Below are 21,577 nucleotides of genomic sequence, written 5' to 3' on the forward strand. Positions count from 1 at the left end.
AACAAGTGTTTCAGTTGTCTAGCACTGGGTAACAGACCATCCCAAACTTTGTGGCGCAGAACAGCGACCATTTTATTATGTGCATGTGTTTTTTTTAGATCCAAAACTCACACAGGGCACAGAGGGGATGGCTTGTCTCTGCTCTGCAGAGTCTGAGACCTCAGTTGATAAGACTCAAACTACTAGGAGTTATTTAAGTGGCTGGAGGCTGAAATCATCTGGAGGCTTCTTCAATCGTGTGTCTGGAACCTGGACTTCGATGACTCGAGCTGGGCTCATCTGGAACTGTCACCCAGAGCACACACATGAAACCTTCCATATGACTTGGGCTTCTCTTGACATCACAGCTGGCTTCCAAAAGGGAACACCCTGGACGGAATGTCTGGAGAGTGAGTGTTCCAAGACATCAGGCAGAAGCGGCAAGGCCTCTTGCAACCTAGCCCTGAAAGTCATGCAGTGTCACCTCCACTATGTTCTGTTGGTCACACGTGATCACCAAGGACAGGCCAAACTCAAAGGAGGGGAATTAGGTACCACCTCTCGATGGAGGAGTGACAAGGTCACATTGCAGAAGACCATTTTGGGTGAGAGATAAAGATAGATATAGAATATATAGAATATATAACTTTATATATTATATAATTTATTTGCTGCAACAAGTAAGCAAAAATCCTATATAATTAATTTAAGTAGAGCTAAACAGTAGTGGTACCGAAAATATTTAGATTGCAAATGGATGCAAGGAATCTTTTGGGGTGATGCAAACATTCTAAAATTGAATTGTGATGATGGGTGCACGATTCTGTAAATTCACTAAAAATCATTGACTGTATACTTACAGGAATTGGACACCTATCATATATACCGTTAGCATGCCACAAGCATTGAAGAATCAGAATAGCCATGGGTGCTGACCCTAGTGCTAGAACAGAGCCCCAGAGATCCCCTTCATGTACTGGGTAGTGGGAAGGTCTCAGGTGTCTGGGAACAGAGGTGGCCAAGATAACTGGGAGACACTCAGGGTTGCAGGGCAATGGCTATTTACAAACTTGGATAGAAATATTGTATTTTTTTTTAAGATTTTATTTATTTATTTGAGACAGAGAGAATGAGAGACAGAGAGAGACAGAGAGCATGAGAGGGAAGAGGGTCAGAGGGAGAAGCAGACCCCCCGCTGAGCAGGGAGCCCGATGCGGGACTCGATCCCAGGACTCCAGGATCATGACCTGAGCCGAAGGCAGTTGCTTAACCAACTGAGCCACCCAGGCGTCCCGAAGTATTGTAGTATTTTAACAACCAACATTGAGTGCTTTGATAAGCATAAGGCAGAGTAAAGGAACTGGAAGGACAGGCCAGGGGCAGAGGAGAAGCATTTTAATATGGTAGCAAGGGAAGCTCCTTCTGAGAAGGTGACCTTTGAACAAAACACCTGAGTGAAGTGAAAGAGGAAACCCCATGAGATCTAGAGGGAGAGAAAACCAGGAAAAAGGAAAAGCAATTATAAGGCCCTGAGGCAAAAATGAGCCAAGTTCAAGGAGGAGCAAGGAGGACAGCAAAGCTAGGTTGAAAAGAGTGAGGAGACTGCCAAATGTCTATGTCCTATAATCTAGGAGATACCCTATCCCTGCTTCAATAACACAACAGCTGAAAGTACTGGTAGGAATAGAGATAAAGTCCACAGCACCCATGAACTTGATCATTGGCACACCCTTCCTGTGACCCTGATGGAGCCTGGGACTTAGCTGTACTATGGATTACAGTGGATGCGGGCACACGTATGGCCCTCAAAATAGACGTTCTGAAAGAATGGAGCTTTCCTGGGTGACGTACCACAGCGTGAGTCCTAGGGAGCCTCAGTGCAAGGCAAGGATTTCCCACCACTGCAGGGGACTCTTGATTCTCCACCTTCCCTGATGGGTTTTGGGAAGTGCGCTGCTATATTCCTTCTGTAGAACTTTCGAACACTGGTAGATGATATGAGGGAATTAAACCACATCACGGGCTTAGTGAAAGGAACCAATAGATAAAGAAGGCAGAGAACGGAATTCAAGATTGACTACTGAAAATGGAAAGTGGGAAAGCAGTAGAGAAAAGGGGAAATAAGAAAGAGGGAAGTGGAAGGGTTGGGAAGGCTGGAGTAAATTTTACACCCTGACGTTGGTGAGTTATAGCCATATCCAGATAGCCTATTCAACAAAGGAGCTAGGACTGCTTAGAGGGGCGAGAAGAAAATAAAATAGGGTCTCAATTAATTCAAGATGACTCAGTTGCCTTAGCCTTTGATACTGGATTAAATGATCACATAATTGTGACAGAGAACACAGACGCGGTAGATTTAAGCAAAACTAAATTGGCATATTTTTAAAAGCAATATGGCAGCTCTGAGCCTGCCACAGAATTAAAAGGAGAGATGCAAGCCCTCCTGTTGGAGAGCTGGCCTACAGCTGAAAAACATGGTCAGTTCTTTCTTTTTCTTTCTCTGCTGTCTCTGTGCTCTAATTTAGCATGAAATGGTGATTTTTTTTTTTTCATGAAACGGAAGAGCAGACAGTGGGAAACAGAGTAAGGCTCCCTCAACCCCAAGCTATGGTTAACTCAGTAAGCCCATTCTTCTTCTTCTTTTTTTTTTTTTAAAGATTTTATTTATTTATTTGAGACAGAGAGAGTGAGAGAGACAGCGCAAGAGGGGGTAGGGTCAGAGGGAGAAGCAGACTCCCCGCCGAGCAGGGAGCCCGATGTGGGACTCGATCCCGGGACTCCGGGATCATGACCTGAGCCGAAGGCAGTCGCTTAACCAACTGAGCCACCCAGGCGCCCAGTAAGCCCATTCTTCTAATAAAGAAATTCAAATCTAGATACAATAGGTCTCCCCAGATTCTCTTTATGAGACAACTGATGGTTTGGATGTGATAGCCATTCCAATAAAGGCCCAAGATTTCTTGACAAATAAAAATTTTTCCAATGAAGCATAAGATGTTCCAGAATTGTTAAAACAGCTTGATTGTTTGTATCCATTTCTACGTTCAAAACCCGTATGGAAAGAATTCAGTGCTAGGAACCAGTACCAAATTTGTTTGGAAGCAAAAGTTGCAGTTTCTTTAATAATATATATGTATATGTATATATATGTGTGTGTGTGTGTGTGTCTGCGTATATATATAATATCCAAACAATCTAATGTAAAATATATTACCAAATATTTTTATGAATACCCAGCATTTTGTTGAAACTGTCTTTTAATGCTGCAGCGACTGGTACCACTCCAATACTGAATGTGTCGTTAGTGGAGCAAGGGGGGCAGTAGGGAAGGGAGGGAGCCTAGGGGAAATGGAGTAAATGACAGAAAGAATGACCTCAGAGGAGAGGGAGAGCAAAATGTGGGAGGGAGACCTCACAGACGGGAGAGCAAGATGAGAAAAGGAGAAGGGCCGGAAGACTGAAAATGGGAAGAGGGTGATCTTAGTAAGTTTTGCATCTTTCCCGAAAAAAAGGGGGAGGAGAGGTTAAGTAAAAGAAAAACCAGAATTTGCTAAAATGGGAACAAAATAGATACTGAAACACTGAACAAAACGCTCTAGAAGGAGAACAGGAAATCTCTGCCCAGCTGCTCCTATCTCTGCCGCGGGTACACTCAGCCCCCCTCCCAGGCCGGGGCTGGCATCTGTTTGCAAGTGGACCCTGTGCTCCTCTCCTACAAGCTGTAGCAGAAGGAGTTTTAAATGTTCCTGTACAATCAGTTACCGGCTTGTTATCAGAGCTCAGTCTCCCCCAGGCTGTCTGTAGACAGCAGGAATTTCTCGCAGGCAATCAGAGTAACGCAGCGTCTCACAAGCCCCTGGCCAACAGAGATGCTAGGGAAGAACCTTAAGGAAAGGTGGACCGGTGCCCGCGACAGGTGCTCTCCTTTAGCAACAGCTCCTCAGCCTCCGTATGCTGTAAGGCGGTCTCCTCAGACCTTAACGGGCACGGGAGTCACCTTGGTGGTCTTGTTTAAATGCGGGTGCCGGTCAGACGGGCTGGGGCAGAAATTGTGCATTGTAACAAGCCCCTGGTCACGCCAGTGCTGCTGGTGTTCAGTTCCAGAGCACACCCCGGTGACCCCTGAGTGAGTCAGGGTGTGTGTGTGTGTGTGTGTGTGTGTGTGAGAGAGAGAGAGAGAGAGAGAGAGAGGGGAAAGAATCCAGAAGCACATTCTCTCCTGCAGGTGAGTCAGGAGGGGTGTGTGTGTGTGTGAGAGAGAGAGAGAGAGAAAGGAAAGAATCCAGAAGCACATTCTCTCCTGCAGGTGAGTCAGGAGGGGTGTGTGTGTGTGTGTGTGTGTGAGAGAGAGAGAGAGAGAGAGAGAGAGAGAGAGGAAAGAATCCAGAAGCACATTCTATCCTGCAGGTGAGTCAGGGTGTGTGTGTGTGAGAGAGAGAGAGGGAGAGAAGGGAAAGAATTCAGAAGCACATTCTCTCCTGCAGGTGAGTCAGGAGGGGTGTGTGTGTGTGTGTGTGTGTGTGTGTGAGAGAGAGAGAGAGAGAGAGAGAGAGAGAGAGAGAGAGAGAGAAGGGAAAGAATCCAGAAGCACATTCTCTCCTGCAGGTACACAGAGAAAAGGTGGGAAGCCGCACAGGTCCTTTGTCCCTTTATTGCTGCACTTTGCCGGACTCCCCAGCATCCGGAGGGACCGCAGATTCCCGTGAGCACTCGCAGGCGGGTGGGCTTCTCACCTGAGCCGGGCCCCGAAGCAAAGCCCACAGTGAGTCCGCAGGGAAGGACGCGAGCTCAGAGGCTCTGGGCCCGAAGGCTGGCCTCTCCGACTTTTCCTGCCTTCTCACCCAATCCTACCCCCTCAGAGAAAACAGTAACTGTCTCTGAATCATGCCGATCTGAACGCCCCGGGCGTGGTGGAAAGCTTGGGTAATGGAGGCAGATATACTGAGAGGGTGCGAAAAACCAGACTTCAGTCTCGAGGCTAGGGGTTTGACTGATTTCTCCACCCACCGTAAAGATGATCCTGATACAGAAGCTTCCTCGGAGCCCCGTGCGTTTGTGGGGGAGACAGAAGGTGGGAGTGCTCGTAGCCTCTGCTCCAAGGCGAATTAGCCCCTAGAAGGAACTCTGGATGGCCTGGCGCGAAGAGTTTGAATGGGCAGTCCAGGCCCGGCTGGTGTGACTTCATCTTTACCTCCTTTGACAGAACTGCGTGTTGCGTGAGGCGGTGTGGGTGTCCTCAGAGGTAGCTACCTAAGTTTGCATACTTCCTGGCTGACAGAGCACTCCTGCCCGTGCCTCGGGGCCGGGTGGTGAGGGGCAGTGGGAGGAGTAACCAAGTTTCACTTCCTTGCTGGTTGGAGACTCACAGCCACAGCAGGCTTCTCTCTCAGAGGAGGAGAGGGTGAGGAGCGGTGGGACCCATCTCTCTCTCTTTCTCTCTTTCTGTCTCTGTCTCTCTCTCTCTCTCTCTCACTGCCTCTTCCCGTCATAGCACCTGGCAGAGGCTCAGCGGACGTGAGGCGCGCGAATGGGCAGAGCAGAATCCCTAGAAGGGAAGATGAGCGCCCAGGATCCTTCAGATCTGTGGAGCACATCAGACGGAGAAGCTGAGCTGCTCCAGGACTTGGGGTAAGAAAGCAGGTCTTCTTTTCACAGTACTGCTCTGGTGAGCGTGGACTCCCAACCGCCACCCAAATGCTCGCTTTGGTTGATTTTCTTTAGCACCCTGCCATCGGGCTTCACTGCCTTCCACTTCACTCATCTGTGAAGGCATCCTCCTGCTTGGGGCCAATGGCATTTTCAAAGCATACAGTGTTTTCCCAGGTGTGAAAACATGTTAAGTGGAGAAAAGGGGATGGAAATCAAATGTTGGGCATTCTTCGAGACTAGGGACAGAATCGAGATGTGTGAGCTGATGTCGCTTGGTTTCCTGGATATGGATCTGGTTGATGAATAAAAGCGCTGTTCAAACGCCTGGGGCTCTAAGCTATTGACCGTAAGAGGGCTGTCTTGCCAGTAAGATAAGCAGAAAGCCTAGCCTGCTGCATGGGAGAGGGACTTTTTCAAAACGAAAGAATGAGGAAGTGTCTGCACTGTCCCATCTGGGTTTCTCTCTCCTGACACCGTGTTTGCGAGCTCTCTCGTTTGTTTGGTAGGCACCACTTGGAGTCTTTTAAATACTAACGAGTCAGGAGGAGGATTACATTTCTGCCTCAAGCAGGTTTTAAGTTGAGGTAGGTGGAGTAGGTGGAGTCATCGTAGTCCTGTCTTTAAGAAGGGACCAGATGAGACAGCCCATCGGGGTATTTAACAAAAGAAGCAAGCATTACACAAGATAGGTGTAGGGGGTTTCCTAGAGAAACTGGACCTTTACCCTGAAGCACCAGAAATATCCAAACGAGGTTGGTTTTGACACCTGGGCTTCACAAGCGACAAGACCAGCGCCTCTTCATAAACAGGACTAACTCCATAGCAACCCACTGGCATAGAAACTGTGGTCTCCATCTTACAAAGGAAGAAAATGGCACCAAAGGGGTTGAGAAACTTGCCTGTGTCACACATCAACAAATGGCAAAGCTGGGATTTCAACCTGCAAAAGCCTATGTTCTTTGCCCGAGAAAAACTAAAACAGGGATAAAATCTCTGCATTAAGACGGCAGAGATTGTAGCTTTTGGTGTCGTATTACTGTAAAAGTTCTCAATAAAGTCCTGTCTTCAGATTTTAAAATGGAGGTGTCAGAATTGAACTCCACTTTCACAAGGTAAACCAGAAATAACAGCTAGAATTTTCTATAAAGTCAACTCCCCTTACTGGGAATTCAGAGTTCTAGGATACCACCGTTCTTCTAGGTTGAATCTCCAAAGAGAGAGGGTAAAATACCCCTGAGCATCCAAATGGGTGTCACAGAGTCCAGGCTAGACCCTTGGGCTCTCACTTATAGCCTTATTAAATTATTAAAGTATAATTCTTTACATGCTTCATTATCAATATTCCCAGCCCATGATCAGCAGGAAGCTCCAAAGGAGAAGAGAAACAAAGGAGGTATTCAATTCTGGTTCTTTAATTAAACCATCCTGAGCCCACATTCTATGCTTGAGTGACGTTGTCACCTCCTTGGATGACAAGGATGAACTAGATGATGTCTCTTCTCTCCACCATATGTCCGTAACAGGAAGCGACTATGGGTAAAACCCACAAGGAAAACAGAATTGTGCCTTCCCTCCGTGGTCAAAGAATGGACGTCCAGTACAACCCAGAAACACCCCAAACAGGTGCATTTATGTCCAGACTTCTGTATTTCAGAGGGCTGGGAAATTTACTATTACTAAACATTTGGGGATGGTTTCCGTAACAACAGACAAGCTACAATGATCTGGAAAAATTGCTCTACGATGCAGGTTCTCAACCTTAGCTCTACGCTGGTGTACACAAAGAGTTTTTAAAAATTCCTGTCCAGGCGGGCGCCTGGGTGGCTCAGTTGGTTAAGCGACTGCCTGCGGCTCAGGTCATGATCCTGGAGTCCCTGGATCGAGTCCCGCATCGGGCTCCCTGCTCGGCGGGGAGTCTGCTTCTCCCTCCGACCCTCCCCCCTCTCATGTGCTCTCTCTCATTCTCTCTCTCTCAAATAAATAAATAAAATCTTAAAAAAAAAAAATTCCTGTCCAGGCCACATGCCAGACAAATGACATTAGTATCTTGGGAGTGAGTGTTGTCTTGTTACACTCCCCAAGTGATTCTGGGGAGAGACCAAGGTTGGGAGTCACTGCATAGAATATAAATCCATCAGAAGTGCTGAGAAAAATGTGGCTTTGTTTTTCATTTATTCGGTATGTCCCTGAATCTTAAAGCCATTCATAAATGTTGACATTTTGTTTGTTGGTTTGGAGGCAGTTTACTTAACAATTTTATTGAGGTGTACTTTATAGATAAAACTCACTCATTTCAAGTGTACAAATCCACAATTTCTAGTGACTTTAAAGAGTGGTTCAGACATCACCGTAAATCAATTTTAGAACATTTTCATCCCCCCGGTAAGAACCTTCAATTCAACTTAGTTTTTTTAAGTATACTCAATGGGGTGCTGATAAACCACTTGGACTAGGGGTGATTTCTAGAGTCTGCTTGTTTCCTTGGTATAAATACTTCTACCATGGGCAATTTCAAGCTGCGAAAGGTTTGACAACCTACCTGTAAAATTCCTGAAATTTAATAATGGACTTGAGCAAGTATTAGTTGCCCCATCAGGACATTGCTGACATACCTTTTGCAGGTGATAATATCTGAGAGAACTTGAAAATGACCAGTTGCCCCTGGCAGAATTCTGAACATAAATGAAACTTTTTCTTTGAAAATTTGTCACTGGTTAGGTACTATCTGTACCAAAGCTTCAGCTTAATTCAGTTTTTAAAAAGCACCATAAAAACAAAATGATTTCATGTAATTGATAAATAATAGGTGGCTGGTTTTAATGACTTAATTTTAAAATTATTTTAAATATATTACTTGAGTTGTTAGGTAGATTCTGATGTTTGTATTTTGGGTAGATATAAACAGATAATGTGGTGGTTAGAGAGATATCATACATCCTTGTTCTTTGGTCCCTATTTTTATTCTGGCTCGGGAATATGTAAGGTTTTGAAAATTAAAACCTGAGCTGTAGCAAATTAATCCATCACTTGCTTTTCTAGGACACACATGGCTTACTCAGAGCATCAGTTTATCCTTTTCTAAAGTACCTAAATCAAGCAACTCAGATGCATTTCTGAGTCTCATTTATAAAGCCTCAATCTAAAAACACTTATTTTCTGGGGTGCCTGGGTGGCTCAATAGGTTAAGCATCTGCCTTTGGCTGAGGTCATGATCCCAGAGTCCTGGGATCGAGCCCCACCTTGGGCTCCCTGCTCAGCAGGGAGTCTGCCTCTCTCTCCCCCTCTGTCCCTCCCCATACTCGCGCTGGCGGGGGGGGGATGCACGAGCACTCTTTCTCTCTCTCTCTTAAATAAATAAATAAAAATCTTTTTTAAAAATTAAAAAAAATAAAAACATTTATTTTCTTTAATCCTAAATGTATAAACGTGTCCAAAGCAAAGGAGAACTAAAACCATCTGTGATTGTTGCTCAGCTTCACTTAAACTTTGGGGGGATGGGACTGGGGGTAGAGGTGGACTGTGGGGAAGAACGGAGGGGCAAAGGGTGTGGAGACCGGTCAGTGATAAGGAAGAGGTGGGCTGGGAACAGTCAGGCTGTTTGTTGCTTTCAAAATGAAGCAATGGGGAAATGAAACAAGTAGTGAATGCTAGACAGGTCACCTAAATAAAAAACTAGTTCTAAAACTGCTAGTTAGTTGATAATTTAAAGTTCCAGCCATTCTTTGATTATAACAAAGGTTCCTACAAGACAATGTAATAACTAACTAACTAACTAACTAACTAAGTAACTAACTAGTGAGTTGATAATTTAAAGTTCCAGCCATTCTATGATTATAATAAAAGTTCCTACAAGACAGTGTAATAACTAACTAACTAAATAAATAAATAAATAAAGTCTCTAATTTCTCTATCCTGTACATATAAGAGAAGGTTAGAATAGATCAGGGGTCAGCAAGCTTTTTTTTGTTAAATACCAGATAATAAATTTTCCAGGCTTTGCAGGCTTTATGATTTCGGCCACAAGTACTCACATCTGCCACTGACATGCAAAAACAGCCATAGATAACACAGAAATAAATGACCATGACAGTGGGTTCAGACAAAATGTTATTTGTGGACACTGAAATTTGAATTTCGTATTATTTTCATGAGTCACAAAATATTCTATTTTTTTCCCTAGCCATTTAAAAATGTAAAACCATTCTTGTTTCTTAGTCTATACAAAAACTTGTACCCTGGACGGAAATACAAAGACTTGTACCCTGGCAGGAATTGGCCCTCAGGTGGTGGTTTGCTGACTCAGGGAACAGATGATCATAAGCAAAATGAGTCCTCATTATGAGAGTCTTCAGAAGCTCCAGTCTTCAGAAGGTACTGGCATTCCAACTTCATATACAAGGAGACTCACTAGCAGAAAAATCAGGTTGCCTGAAGTCCCAGAGAATCTGTTGTGATAATTCACTATTTACTGACCACATACTATGTGTTAGCACCATGCCATTTACGCCCATTATGTCACGAAGCTTGCCCAGTACTTTCAATGTGGTACGATTACACCCATTTCATAGAGACAGAGAGTGAGTTAAGAGAAGTTCGGTGAACCGTGCAGCTCACTCATAGTGGTGCAGCTGAGGGACACGCCTACGAGCCTACCCCAAAGCTGATGCTCTTTCCACTGATCGAAGAAGCTATATGTTCTAATAATGGCGACTAGTAATTATTGGATGTCACTATGTGCCAGGCACTATTTTAAGCCCTTTGCATGTATCATTTATTAAATTCACACATCACTGTGAGATAGATACTATTAGTGAATCATCTCCATTTGTAAATGAGAAAAATGGGCGCCTGGGTGGCTCAGTCAGTTAAGCGTCTGCCTTCGGCTCAGGTCATGATCCCAGGATCCTGGGATCGAGTCCCACATCAGGCTTCTTGACCAGCGGGGAGCCTGCTTTTCCCTCTCCCTCTGCCTGCCGCTCCCCCTGCTGTGCTCTCTTTCTCTGGGGCCCACATGCCTATCCACTAATGCAACATGCTAATTCTCATTACACTTGTCTTTTATTATATTAGCACTATTTGTTAGTCCTAGTATGAACTTAGAGACAAAAAGAAAGTTTTGTGATTACTACAACCAAGAAATGTTATTTTAAAGACATTATTCTTTCATGTTCTTCACATAATATGCATGCTCATGCACACAAAGCCAGGCCAATACCCTAATTAATCAAAACTTTATTGAATTTTTTGTAGATTCCATTTTTCAGAGCTTGACAAACAGAATAGGCTAAGAAAAGTGTAGTAAGGTCAAAGTTTTGCTTTTGTTTTGTTTGTTTGTTTGTTTGTTTGTAGAGAGAAAGAGTGAGCGGGTGGGGAGGGGCAGAGGGAGAGGGAGAGGGAGAATCCTAAGCAGGCTCCACACCCAGCACGGAGCCTGATGGGGGCTCCATCTCACAACCGTGAGATCACGAACCGAGCTGAAATCAAGAGATGGAGGTTCAAACGACTGAGCCACCCAGGTGCCCCTAAAGTCAACGTTTTAAAGGAATCTGTTTACAGAGCTATGATACTAAGTAGAGCAATAAAGCTTGTTCCTCCTCTTTGCACAACTCTGTAATCTTGGATTCTAAAAATGGAAGGTGATTCTCCTGTGGCTGTATGAGAGTATGTAACTGGTGTACAGTTCAATCTCTCCTTGACTCAAATGAATTTCCTCTTCGGTTGTTGTGTTTTCTGTTCCTCTATGGGTGATGGTGACTTCCTTCTACTTACATGTGGAAATCTGTCCACAAACGTTCTCCACGTAGAATGGGGTCACTTTGTTTCATTCATTCACTCTTCCATCCATTCACAGATCCAGCCATTGAATGATGACCAGGCAGTGTGGGGACACTGAAATGAAGAAGAAATGGCTGTCCCCTCAAAGAGTTTATGGCACAGAGGACAGAGAATGCACACACACACGTGTAGTTAGAATGCAGGGTGGAGGGGCTGATGGCCATGAGTATGTCTAGACAAAGCACACAGCATAGGGCAGCAAGGAAGGAGATCACTGGTTGTGGATGATATGGCTTTGGAACTGATAGGTATTTGTCAGTTGACGTCAGAAAAGATGACATTTGCTAAAGAGAAAATGGCATGAATAAAGGGGTAAAAGTGGCAAGACACAGGAGCATTCAGAAAATCAAAGAAACCCATATGACTCAGAGCCTCTCATCCCAGGGACCCAGTGGTTGGTTCTGGGCTCTACCTCTCAGAGATCCCACCGACAGCCTCATTGTCTGAGAAACATCCACCTGCCTTTCCTCTTCTAGTTTCTAGTGTCATAGCCATAGCCTTAGCCTTAAAAAAAAAAAAAAAGCCTGCATTAATTTCTTGTTTCTTCCAACTCCCCTAGAGGATAAATTCCTATTCTGAGCCCCCAGGCTTCTGGCTCCTTCTCCCTGATAGGGACCTGTCTAAAAGCAGCACAATCCACCTGGTGGACTCTTTAACCGTGTTGCTTCCTCACCTCCCGAGTCTCTGTAGTCATATGTTCTCCCTGACCACCTGCCCCCATTATCTGTTTTCAGACCTTTTTGTTTAAAAATATTGATAACTTCAGGGGCGCCTGGGTGGCTCAGTTGGTTAAGCATCAGACTCTTGATTTCCACTCAGGTCATGATCTCAGGGTCGTGGGATCAAGCCCCACGTCAGGCTCTGCACTCAGTGAGGAGTCTGCTTGTCCCTTTTCCTCTGCCTTCCACCCCCCTACCACCCCGCTCTCATGCTCTCAAATAAATAAATAAAATCTTCTTAAAAAATTTATAACTTTAAAAACATAAGAGCAGTAAATTAATTTGTTTTGACAGAAATATGGCTAAGTAAGAGAATGTCACTTTTTTGAGACACATGCTAAACTACCTAAAGTGTCATGATATCTATAATTAACTTTTAAAATGTTCTTGTAAAAATATATAAAGAATATATGGCAAAAGTTTGAAAATTATTCTACCTAAAATATGGGTATTTTTAAATATGCGTATTACTTTTTCTATTATTTATGCTTTCTGAAGTTATTCACAGTAAACAGTTAAAAATAATAATCATATGTATTAATTATTGAAAATTTGGGAAATAAAAGCACCCAAAAAGTCAGCCATGTACAACCACGCAGAATGACATATTGTTCAACTTGTCTCCAGTCTTTTATTTTTTATTTATTTTTAAAGATTTTATTTATTTATTTGAGAGAGAGAGAGCATGAGAGAGGGGAGGATCAGAGGGAGAAGCAGACTCCCTGCTGAGCAGGGAGCCCAATGCGGGACTCGATCCTGGGACCCCAGGATCATGACCTGAGCCAAAGGTAGTTGCTTAACCAACTGAGCCACCCAGGCACCCGTCTCCAGTCTTTTAAAAATATTTTTCTGTAAACACACACACACACACTCAGATTGAATTGTGGCCATACCATTTATATAATTTTTCTCTTGCTTTCTGGTAGGATATTTTTCCATCATCTACTTTTTAGTCTGTGTCAAAGCATGTTCTGGGTCTGTGTTTTCCCCAGGTCAGCCTGTTTCCCTATATTAAAGTTTAGATATTTAGGTTGGTCCAAATTCCAGAAGGCTTTACATAGATTAAGAGTTTGGACCTTGGTCAAACTCCATTTGACAATATGGACTTATTGAATGCTTATAGGAATGTGGAATTACATGGTCATCATGTTTTGTTTTTAGATTAATCTGGTAGATTAATCTGGTAGTTGAGCATGATAGGTAGCAACGGGACCAGAGCCAAAAAAGCTAATTAGTCAGGGACTTTACAGATTGGAGAATAAGGAACTAGAGTGATGACCTGGGAGTAGCAAGAAAGGAACAGAGGTGGAAACCAGTCATTCCACTTTGTGAAGCACAGTTAGCGATTCACATCCAAATAAGAAGGAGTTCTGCTTTTGTATGGTTTTTCAAAATAACGGTCAAAGGAATTTTGGAGACCTTAATGTCACAAGGGTCTTTTAATTCATCCTTTGTTTACTTTACCACTATACATTTCTAGAGTTGTCCAGGGTTCATCGTTTTGCTTGTAGGGTTCTGACTCACCACCAGTAGAGTCTATGTTTTGGGTTTGATTCTCCAGATAATAGAACCATTTTGCAAATGTCAACCCTAAAGCACGAAGAGGTTTGTCCACTTGCTCTAAGTTGAGCATAGTAAACTCCTTTTCATGGCGAGCTCCTTAGGGGCAGGAATATAGCTTCTTCATCTTTGTCTGCTCTACCCCAGCCCATCACTTGGCAAAGAGCAGCTGTCTGAAGGTTTGAATTGCCCCAAGTTGAGTCAAAGGCAAGACCAGAATTTAAGGTTCTTGACTTCAGCCCTCTACCACACCAACCCTGATGACATATTTGCATTTATTACCCTCAGACTCACTCTGTCCCCTTATGCCCAAAAGTTTTTACTGGTGGGATAAATCAACACTGGTGAGAGGCCTCATCTGAACCATGCAACCCAGAGGAGATAACTAATAAAAGGATCTGTTTGTATTTTTTTCATCCTCCAAAGTTTGGGGCTCTTTCCCCTAGCTGCAGCTTGCTGAAAGTGGCCCTCTCTGCCTCCTGTAGCAGCCTGAAATGGTAGCTGGCCAGCAGCGACTACAGCCCAAGGAAAATGACCTGGGAGCAGCATTTTATGCAGTATAGATGACGAGAGTAATGAGAACAAGTGCAGAGTCAAGCTTGATTCCACTCGGGGATAAGCCCTCCTGAGAAAATCTCTGGTGTGGGTCTCTGCCCAGCCATTCCAGGCCCCTGCAAGTTCTTATCCATGAAATAGTTTCACCAGTCTGTCTCTGAGCTTTGGCTCCTGGTCCAAATCCAACAGTCACTGAGCCCCAACCCCTGGGGGACCAATAATGCTCTTGTAGTCTTGAGACCATTCCTGCCCCATGGTGGCTGACCTGGGGACCGGACTGAAGGACCTGTGCTGGAATGATATGCAAGTTGCCCCCCTTCCCCCCACCCCAGTCCATGGCATGGCCCCTCTGGTCTCTGCAAGTCCTTGTCTGCATGTCCTGGTGTGTCGACCCACCTACGAGTCAGGCTCTGCAGGTCTCTATGTGTCTGTGTCCTTCTCTCTTTGGTTTCTCTGCCTCAGTCCTCTCTATACCCTGGGTCCCTCTCTTTCGTGTGCCCTAAGCCACTGCCCTGTGTGCTTCTACTATCTGGGTGAGCCACTGTGCCTTTCTAACTGGCTCTGAGTTTTGCAGCTCTGTCTTCTGTCTCTCTGTCCACAGCTCTTCCTTTTTGTGTCTCTGACTCTTTGTGCCCATGTATGTCTCTGAAGATCTGAGTCTCTGCCTCTGTCTCTGTGTGTCTTCCATCTCTCAGAATTGCTTGCCTCGTTCCTCGGGCTCCTTCAAGAACAGGTTTGCCCTGATCTCCAACTCCCACAGAATTCTCTGCGGTTCCTTTCCACCCTGTTTTCCTTTAGCTGAGCCTTGACTCCCACCCAAAAAAAAAAAAAAAAACCAACAAACCTTGGGGCCCACCCTCAGTTCCTCGTTTGACCAGCTAGCCAGAACCCTGCCTCTGTCATCACTCAGGTATGTTTCCTAATGCCTGGGGCAGCTGGCCTCACCATTTAGCTCTGTTGTTACCACATGTAAATGTGGGCATTCAGAATGGCAATATGAAAAGCCACAGACCAGAGGGTTCCATGACAGAAACCTCCTTATTGGAAGGACTGTGATGAGCTGATCTTCTGCCTAACCTCAGCAACACACTTAACGCCTTTCTTAGGCCTCATTTGAATGTTCAAAAACTTTGCAAGACCTGTTTGGTTCTCCCCGCTTGGACAGGGTCCATTGCTATGATCAATGCAAAAATAAGCTCACATCTGTGAATAGGGGACTTCATGTATTTATGTGGACAACACTGTCTTAGCCTAGATATTGTCATGACTTTAGTATAATATAAATTGCAGCACTGATAGCTCTTGAGCTGACAAGGTTTTTCCTTATCCTAAACCCATGATTTCTGATGGCATAGAGGGCCAAGAGCTTTATTTTTCACAAAAAGTCATTTAGCACCAACCATATGACCAAATGAATGTGAAGGAAATCAGCAGCCAAGCAAGCCTGCAGAACGAATCAAGTGCTAAGGACAGATTAACCCAAGTGAAGATTGCTTGGAGTAAGCCTGCCCTGTCATTTCATCTTATGTTCTGTCACCATTGTGTTCAGAAGGATTCTGAGGCCAAGTATATAGCCTTGGCAAGAAAGAACACAGATCAATTAGTGATATTATCCGTGGCCTTTAAAAAGGGGAGTGGCGTCATCTGTTAGCATTTGCTGTCTTTGGTCCAGAGGGTAGAGAGAGTGTGTCCTTGTCATTCAGAAGTGAGAATAATTTTGAAAATGAAGAAAAAAGAGAAAATTCTCTAAAGAGGGTTTTTATTGGCTGTTCAACTCCAAGGACTTTTAGCTACTGTCACACAATCAGGAGTCTCTGTTCTTTCTTTAGATTGAAATCTGTGTTTTCTTTATAACCCTGATGGGACCGAATGTAGGTTCTGTGTCACTTCTCTTTGCCAGGAAGGGGAAGAGTAAGTCATTAAATATATGCATAATCTGTAGATGTAGGTTACTACGAAATTTTTCACCAAGAAATATATAGTCTAAATGGATGCGTGGCTCATGTTTTAACGTGCAAGATCACTTCCTGTGTCCACTTGTTCTTCCAGTGTTATTTTGCGTTACTCCTCAGTTTAAAGCCTCTGTTTCAACTAAGCATTCTGTTCCCTATATAAGCCATGCATGTGTTAACCACAGTGCCTTTGCTTATGCCGTTTCTCCCATTGAAATGACCTTTTCTCTCACTACTTAATGAAACCTATATTTATTCTTGAAGCTCCAATTCATGATCTTCCTCCTCCATGCTTTCCCTGACATGCCAGCCCCCTGGAAGCTCCCCGTCCTATACCATTTACTGTCCATATTACTAACATTGGAGCTATTGGGGAAATTTCTGACCATGTTAGCCTGCAAATCCTTCTCTTTTCCTCCTCATTGGTACTTTAAAGCCACTTAGTTCTTTCTTTGTCCTCTGTGTACTCTTCTTTAGATGAGACACACTGTGAATTCAAACCATCAAAGTTACTGAAACAAATTAAAGTTTTTAGGTCCAACAGTCCTTGACCTCTGTGCTTCTGAAACTCTAAACTGCATTAGCAATCGTATGGGACTCTTAATAAATACAAATTACAGTTCAACAGGTTTAGGGGGCCTGAGAATGTACATTTCTAACAAGATTGCCAGGCACTGAGTTGCATTGTTTTTCAAACATCAGGTGCATCTCATTAGTGTCCATAAAGTCATTTTAGAGAGTCACAATCAATGTTTGTCAAAAATAAGTGGAGAAAAGAAAATAGTAAATAGTAAGTATCACGTGGAAGAGTAGTGTTGTTATTTCCTATAATACTCTGGGGTGTGTGTGCGTGTGTATGCCTATAATGTGTGTGTGTGTGTTTGTGTAGAGAGAGAGAGAAAAATGCATTTTATACTGTGAGCTGATTGAAAAAGTTTGAAAGCCTCTCCTTTAAAGGATAGAGCAAAATGAAATATCAGTTTAGATCAGTGGATTAAGTTAAGACAATAAAACCCAATGGGATAAAAACTTGAAGACTCCAATATGCCGGAGCAATTTCCCAGAAGGTTCTAGCACAAAGGGGCACTGCACTGGAATGGGAGAAGGGGCTGACTTGAGGACCAGCCTGCTGGATCTAGCTGGTCTGCCTTTCTCTGTGGTTGAGCTGGCTTCCTGTACCTAACTGAGAGGCAACGATGAAAATTCTTTAGTGTGTGGGTGTTTCCTAATTTGTTACTATATAATGGAAGGGATAATACCACTGTTTCCTTCAAGGTCAACTGCTGGTTTTGGTAATCTCATAAACCCAGTGCAAATATTCTTTTGAAGCTTGATGAGTCTTTGCTCTGTTACTTCCATTAGCCTTGAGACATATTTATAGCAATGTGTGGGCCTTAGGGAAAAAGAAGAATATAACATTGCTTGAATGTATGTTATAAATAATAGTTTCTTGCTCTTTTTCACTTCTTCAGAAACTTTGAGACCAAAAGAATTTTTTTTTTTTTTAAGATTTTATTTATTTTTTTTAGAGAGCGAGCGAGAGAGAAACAGCATGAGAGGGGAGAGGGTCAGAGGGAGAAGCAGGCTCCCTGCTGAGCCGGGAGCCCGATGTGGGACTCGATCCCAGGACCCTGGGATCATGACCTGAGCCGAAGGCAGATGCTTAACCATCTGAGCCACCCAGGTGCCCAAGAATTTTTTTTTTTAATTTTTTGTTTCAGGAAGGTGAACCTTATTCCAAACTATTCCCATACCTAGCACAATGCCTAGCATATCTTATCTAGCATAAGATATAAGATTTGCTATTTATAATATGTTTTATATTTAGCAAATCTTGTATCTTGTTCTCTTCTGCAAAAGTTAAAGAATCATAAAAATAGTTTGTAAAAGGGCGCCTGGGTGGCTCAGTCAGTTAAGTGTCTGCCTTCAGCTGGGGTCATGATCCTGAGATCCTGGGATCAAGCCCTGGAGGAGGTTCCCTGCTAAGCAGGGAGTCTGCTTCTCCCTCTCCTTCTGCCCCTCCCCCTGCTTGTGCTCTGTCTCTGTCTCTCTCAAATGAATAAATAAAATCTAAAAAAAAAAAGTTTGTAAAAGAAGACAGTGTTCCAATACATGAAAACAACAGGGTTTTCTTACCATAGCATTGTTATTAGTCACCTTGACTACTGAGAAAACTAAAGTTGCTATTTGTGTGTGGTCACATAGCTAACAAGTAGGAAGTTGGAGCAAACAGATGAGCTAAGGAAATGACCAGAGACAAAGGCATGGTCTCTCCTCAACAGAACTCTCACTGACGCTCCATGCTACATAGACGTTTGTGATATAAGTTCGCTGCTTATTCGCATTTCTTTTCAGTTGGCATTTCCCTGTTGTAAAAAGGCTTCTTACTGCACTTAATTCTAAAAGCATCAGCCTCCTGGGGCACCTGGGTGGCTCAGTCAGTTAAGCATCTGCCTTCAGCTCAGGTCATGATCTCAGGGTCCTGCGATCGAGCCCTGCATCAGGCTCTCTGCTCTGCGGAGAGCCTGTTTCTCCCTCTCCCCCTGCCCTTCTCTCTCTCTCTCTGTCAAATAAATAAAATCTTTATAAATAAATAAATAAATAAAAGCATCCGCCTCCTAATGCAGGGGAAGACGTGACAGGACAGCAGAGGAAAGTGACTGACTTGGGGGTTTTAATCAACAAACAGTAGGTGCAGTGTGAATTCCCAGCATGATGCAATTGTCAAGAAACTAATGCAATCTTGGGTTGCTTTACTGCAAACCTAGCAGCTAGAATAAGGGGGATCCTTTGAGGCTTAGTTTTCCACATCAGCTCTTACCTTTAAGAGAGGTTTTAAAAATTTGGAGGGTATTCAGAGAAGATAAAGTCTCTCGGTGTTAAAGGGACTGAAAGCCTGTCATAAAAAGAGAAGTTGAAGTTGATGGAAAGAGAAAAAATACAATCTAAATGCTTTAACTGTTTGTTTAAATATCATGTATAGAACACCAAGAAGTAGCTTCGGGACCATCTGTGGAAAGCTAGACAGCAAGAAACAGCAATTCAACGTAGGCAAGAGTTTTCTGGCCATCATGAACCATGGCAGTATAGAAAGAGTTTGCCTATAAAGTAGTAAGGTGCCATCATCATCAATATGTAGCAAAGATTGGATATGAGTCTTATTAGGGTTGAGGCTTTATTCACCCACTGCACAAAAGAATTTTTTTTTTTTTTTTTAAAGATTTTATTTATTTATTTGACAGGGAGAGACACAGCGAGAGAGGGAACACAGGCAGGGGGAGTGAAAGACGGAGAAGCAGGCTTCCCGCTGAGCAGGGAGCCCGATGCGGGGCTCAATCCCAGGACCCTGAGATCATGACCTGAGCTGAAGGCAGACGCTTAACGACTGAGCCACCCAGGCGCCCCTGCACAAAAGAATTTTTAAAAAGAATTATAAACTAACCTGATGGGGGGGGTGATTATACGTGGATTTTATTTACTAAGCTAAACATTTTTGTAAAGATCTATTTATTTATTTGAGAGAGAGAGAGAGAGAGAATGCATGTGTATGCGGGAGTGGGAGGAGGAGGCAGAGGGAGAGAGAGAGAAAGAGAATCTTAAGCAGACTCCCCGCTGAGCACATAGCCCAATGTGGGGCTCAATGTCATGACCCTGAGATCATGACCTGAGCTGAAAACAAGAGGCGGGCGTTTAACCGACCGAGCTACCCAGGCACCCTTAAGCTAAACATTTTTAATTGTTTAATTTTTTAGAGCTTAGAAGCATATATGATTTTTATAGTCAACAGAAATAAGTTTACTGTGAAGCCAATGAGGCCTCAGCTTCAGGGCCCCTCCCTGGTACAGACCCTAGCCATATAGTTAATAAATGTCATCCATTCAAAAAGTATTTAAGATTACTTCCTATGCATGAAACTGTAAAATACCCTGGAATCTTAGAGCTCATATTTGAGAGAAATTTGATAGAGGTCCCAGAATTTGCCAACAATTTAAAAAACTTCATTACCAATAAGCCTATGCTGTCAATAATTTTTAAAAATAGTCTAGATGAAAGACTGAATTATTGTTCTAGTCTCTCTCTAGAAAACTATATTATAAAATTTTTGTCATATGAAGAAATAATCAAAGATAATCGAACCAAAAATACAGAGGAAAAAATATAAGAGTATGTGAGACAGTTAATGAAAATAAGTTATTTTTCTGGGTTTTGTGATGTTTGTGATATTTGTCCCACAATGTGTAATTTTTTTGTGTGATTTCTCATTCTAAATAATTAATTTTTTGTAATTTTATATCAATTTTCTTAAAGAGAATTCCAAATTTTACAAGCTCCAAGCTCTCTAAAATCATGACTCTTCCCCCCAATAATCGGAGTAATAAAAAAAATTGTTTTAAACAGTTCCAAAGATAGGAACTTAGTTGGAACATAGTTCCACGCAGTCAGGACTCTATGTAATGAGCAGTCAGATGTGCATATTAAGCCATAAAAATCCCCGTAGCCGTCAGCCAAGGACCTGTCAATATCCAGCGCCCTTTGTTACACGGCCAACCTTGCAGCTTCATCTCACCATGGCTGCCTGCGGGCGCTCACCCCGAGTTACTCACACCACCAAGCAGCACTCTGATGCTAGACACACTTAACCATTCTCTCGTTCCAAGGCCTGCACTCCTGTTATTCCCGCCCCTGAACAACTGTCACTCCAAATGTCACCATGCTTTAAATGGAGAAGTTTCTCTCTCTCTCTGTCCCCTTCTTCCTCCCTCCCACCCCCCGCAAGTGCTAGGTCAGTTCCGATGTTCAACAAACACTAGTGGAATGAATGAAAGGATAAGACAAATCATTAACAGGGCTATCTCTGGAGGTTGGATTAAAGAAGAAATTAACGGTTTTCTTTTTTTTCAAATTTTAGTTTCCCAGTTGATAGATGAATCTATTTTATTAGTGTTTTTTATATTAGATCAAACCAAATTAGGAAAATCTGATGGAGCTAAAGTCTCCCTTAACAACACCCTTCATCTTGGTTCCTTCCAGGATTTGAGTTTGGTGTGTACTTTTTTCAGACTTCTATTTTATGCTTTTACATATCTTTATATGTAAATGTGTATGTGTTGTATTATTTGCGCGGAGGGGAAAGATTTTTTAAAAAGAAGTGGTGTCATACCTGCCACTAGTTCTTGTAACTTGATAACATGTTTGGGATCTGTCAACCTTGATGTGTGCCCGTACACGAACATCTTCAGTGGGGGTGCACCTGGCTTCTGAGCAGGACAGTTTCAGGTGGTCAGGACTGCACTGTTCTTTGTTGGAAGTTAAGCATTCCGGACACCC

General features: G+C 43.3%; 1 protein-coding gene across 1 annotated transcript in view; it reads left to right on the top strand.

Moving 5' to 3' along the window:
* The first annotated feature begins 5,279 nt into the window (after nucleotides 1-5,279).
* The window catches only part of DAPP1 (dual adaptor of phosphotyrosine and 3-phosphoinositides 1), a 48,235-nt gene continuing 31,937 nt past the window's right edge, over nucleotides 5,280-21,577 (top strand). Inside the window, exon 1 of the mRNA XM_035030152.1 lies at nucleotides 5,280-5,607. Within this exon, the coding sequence (XP_034886043.1) occupies nucleotides 5,507-5,607 (101 nt within the window). The 5' untranslated portion in view covers nucleotides 5,280-5,506. The remainder of the gene's footprint in view (nucleotides 5,608-21,577) is intronic.

This window comes from Mirounga leonina, unplaced genomic scaffold (genome assembly GCF_011800145.1).
Source record: "Mirounga leonina isolate KUSES-001 unplaced genomic scaffold, KU_Mleo_1.0 Mir_357, whole genome shotgun sequence".
Taxonomy (NCBI): Eukaryota; Metazoa; Chordata; class Mammalia; order Carnivora; family Phocidae; genus Mirounga; species Mirounga leonina.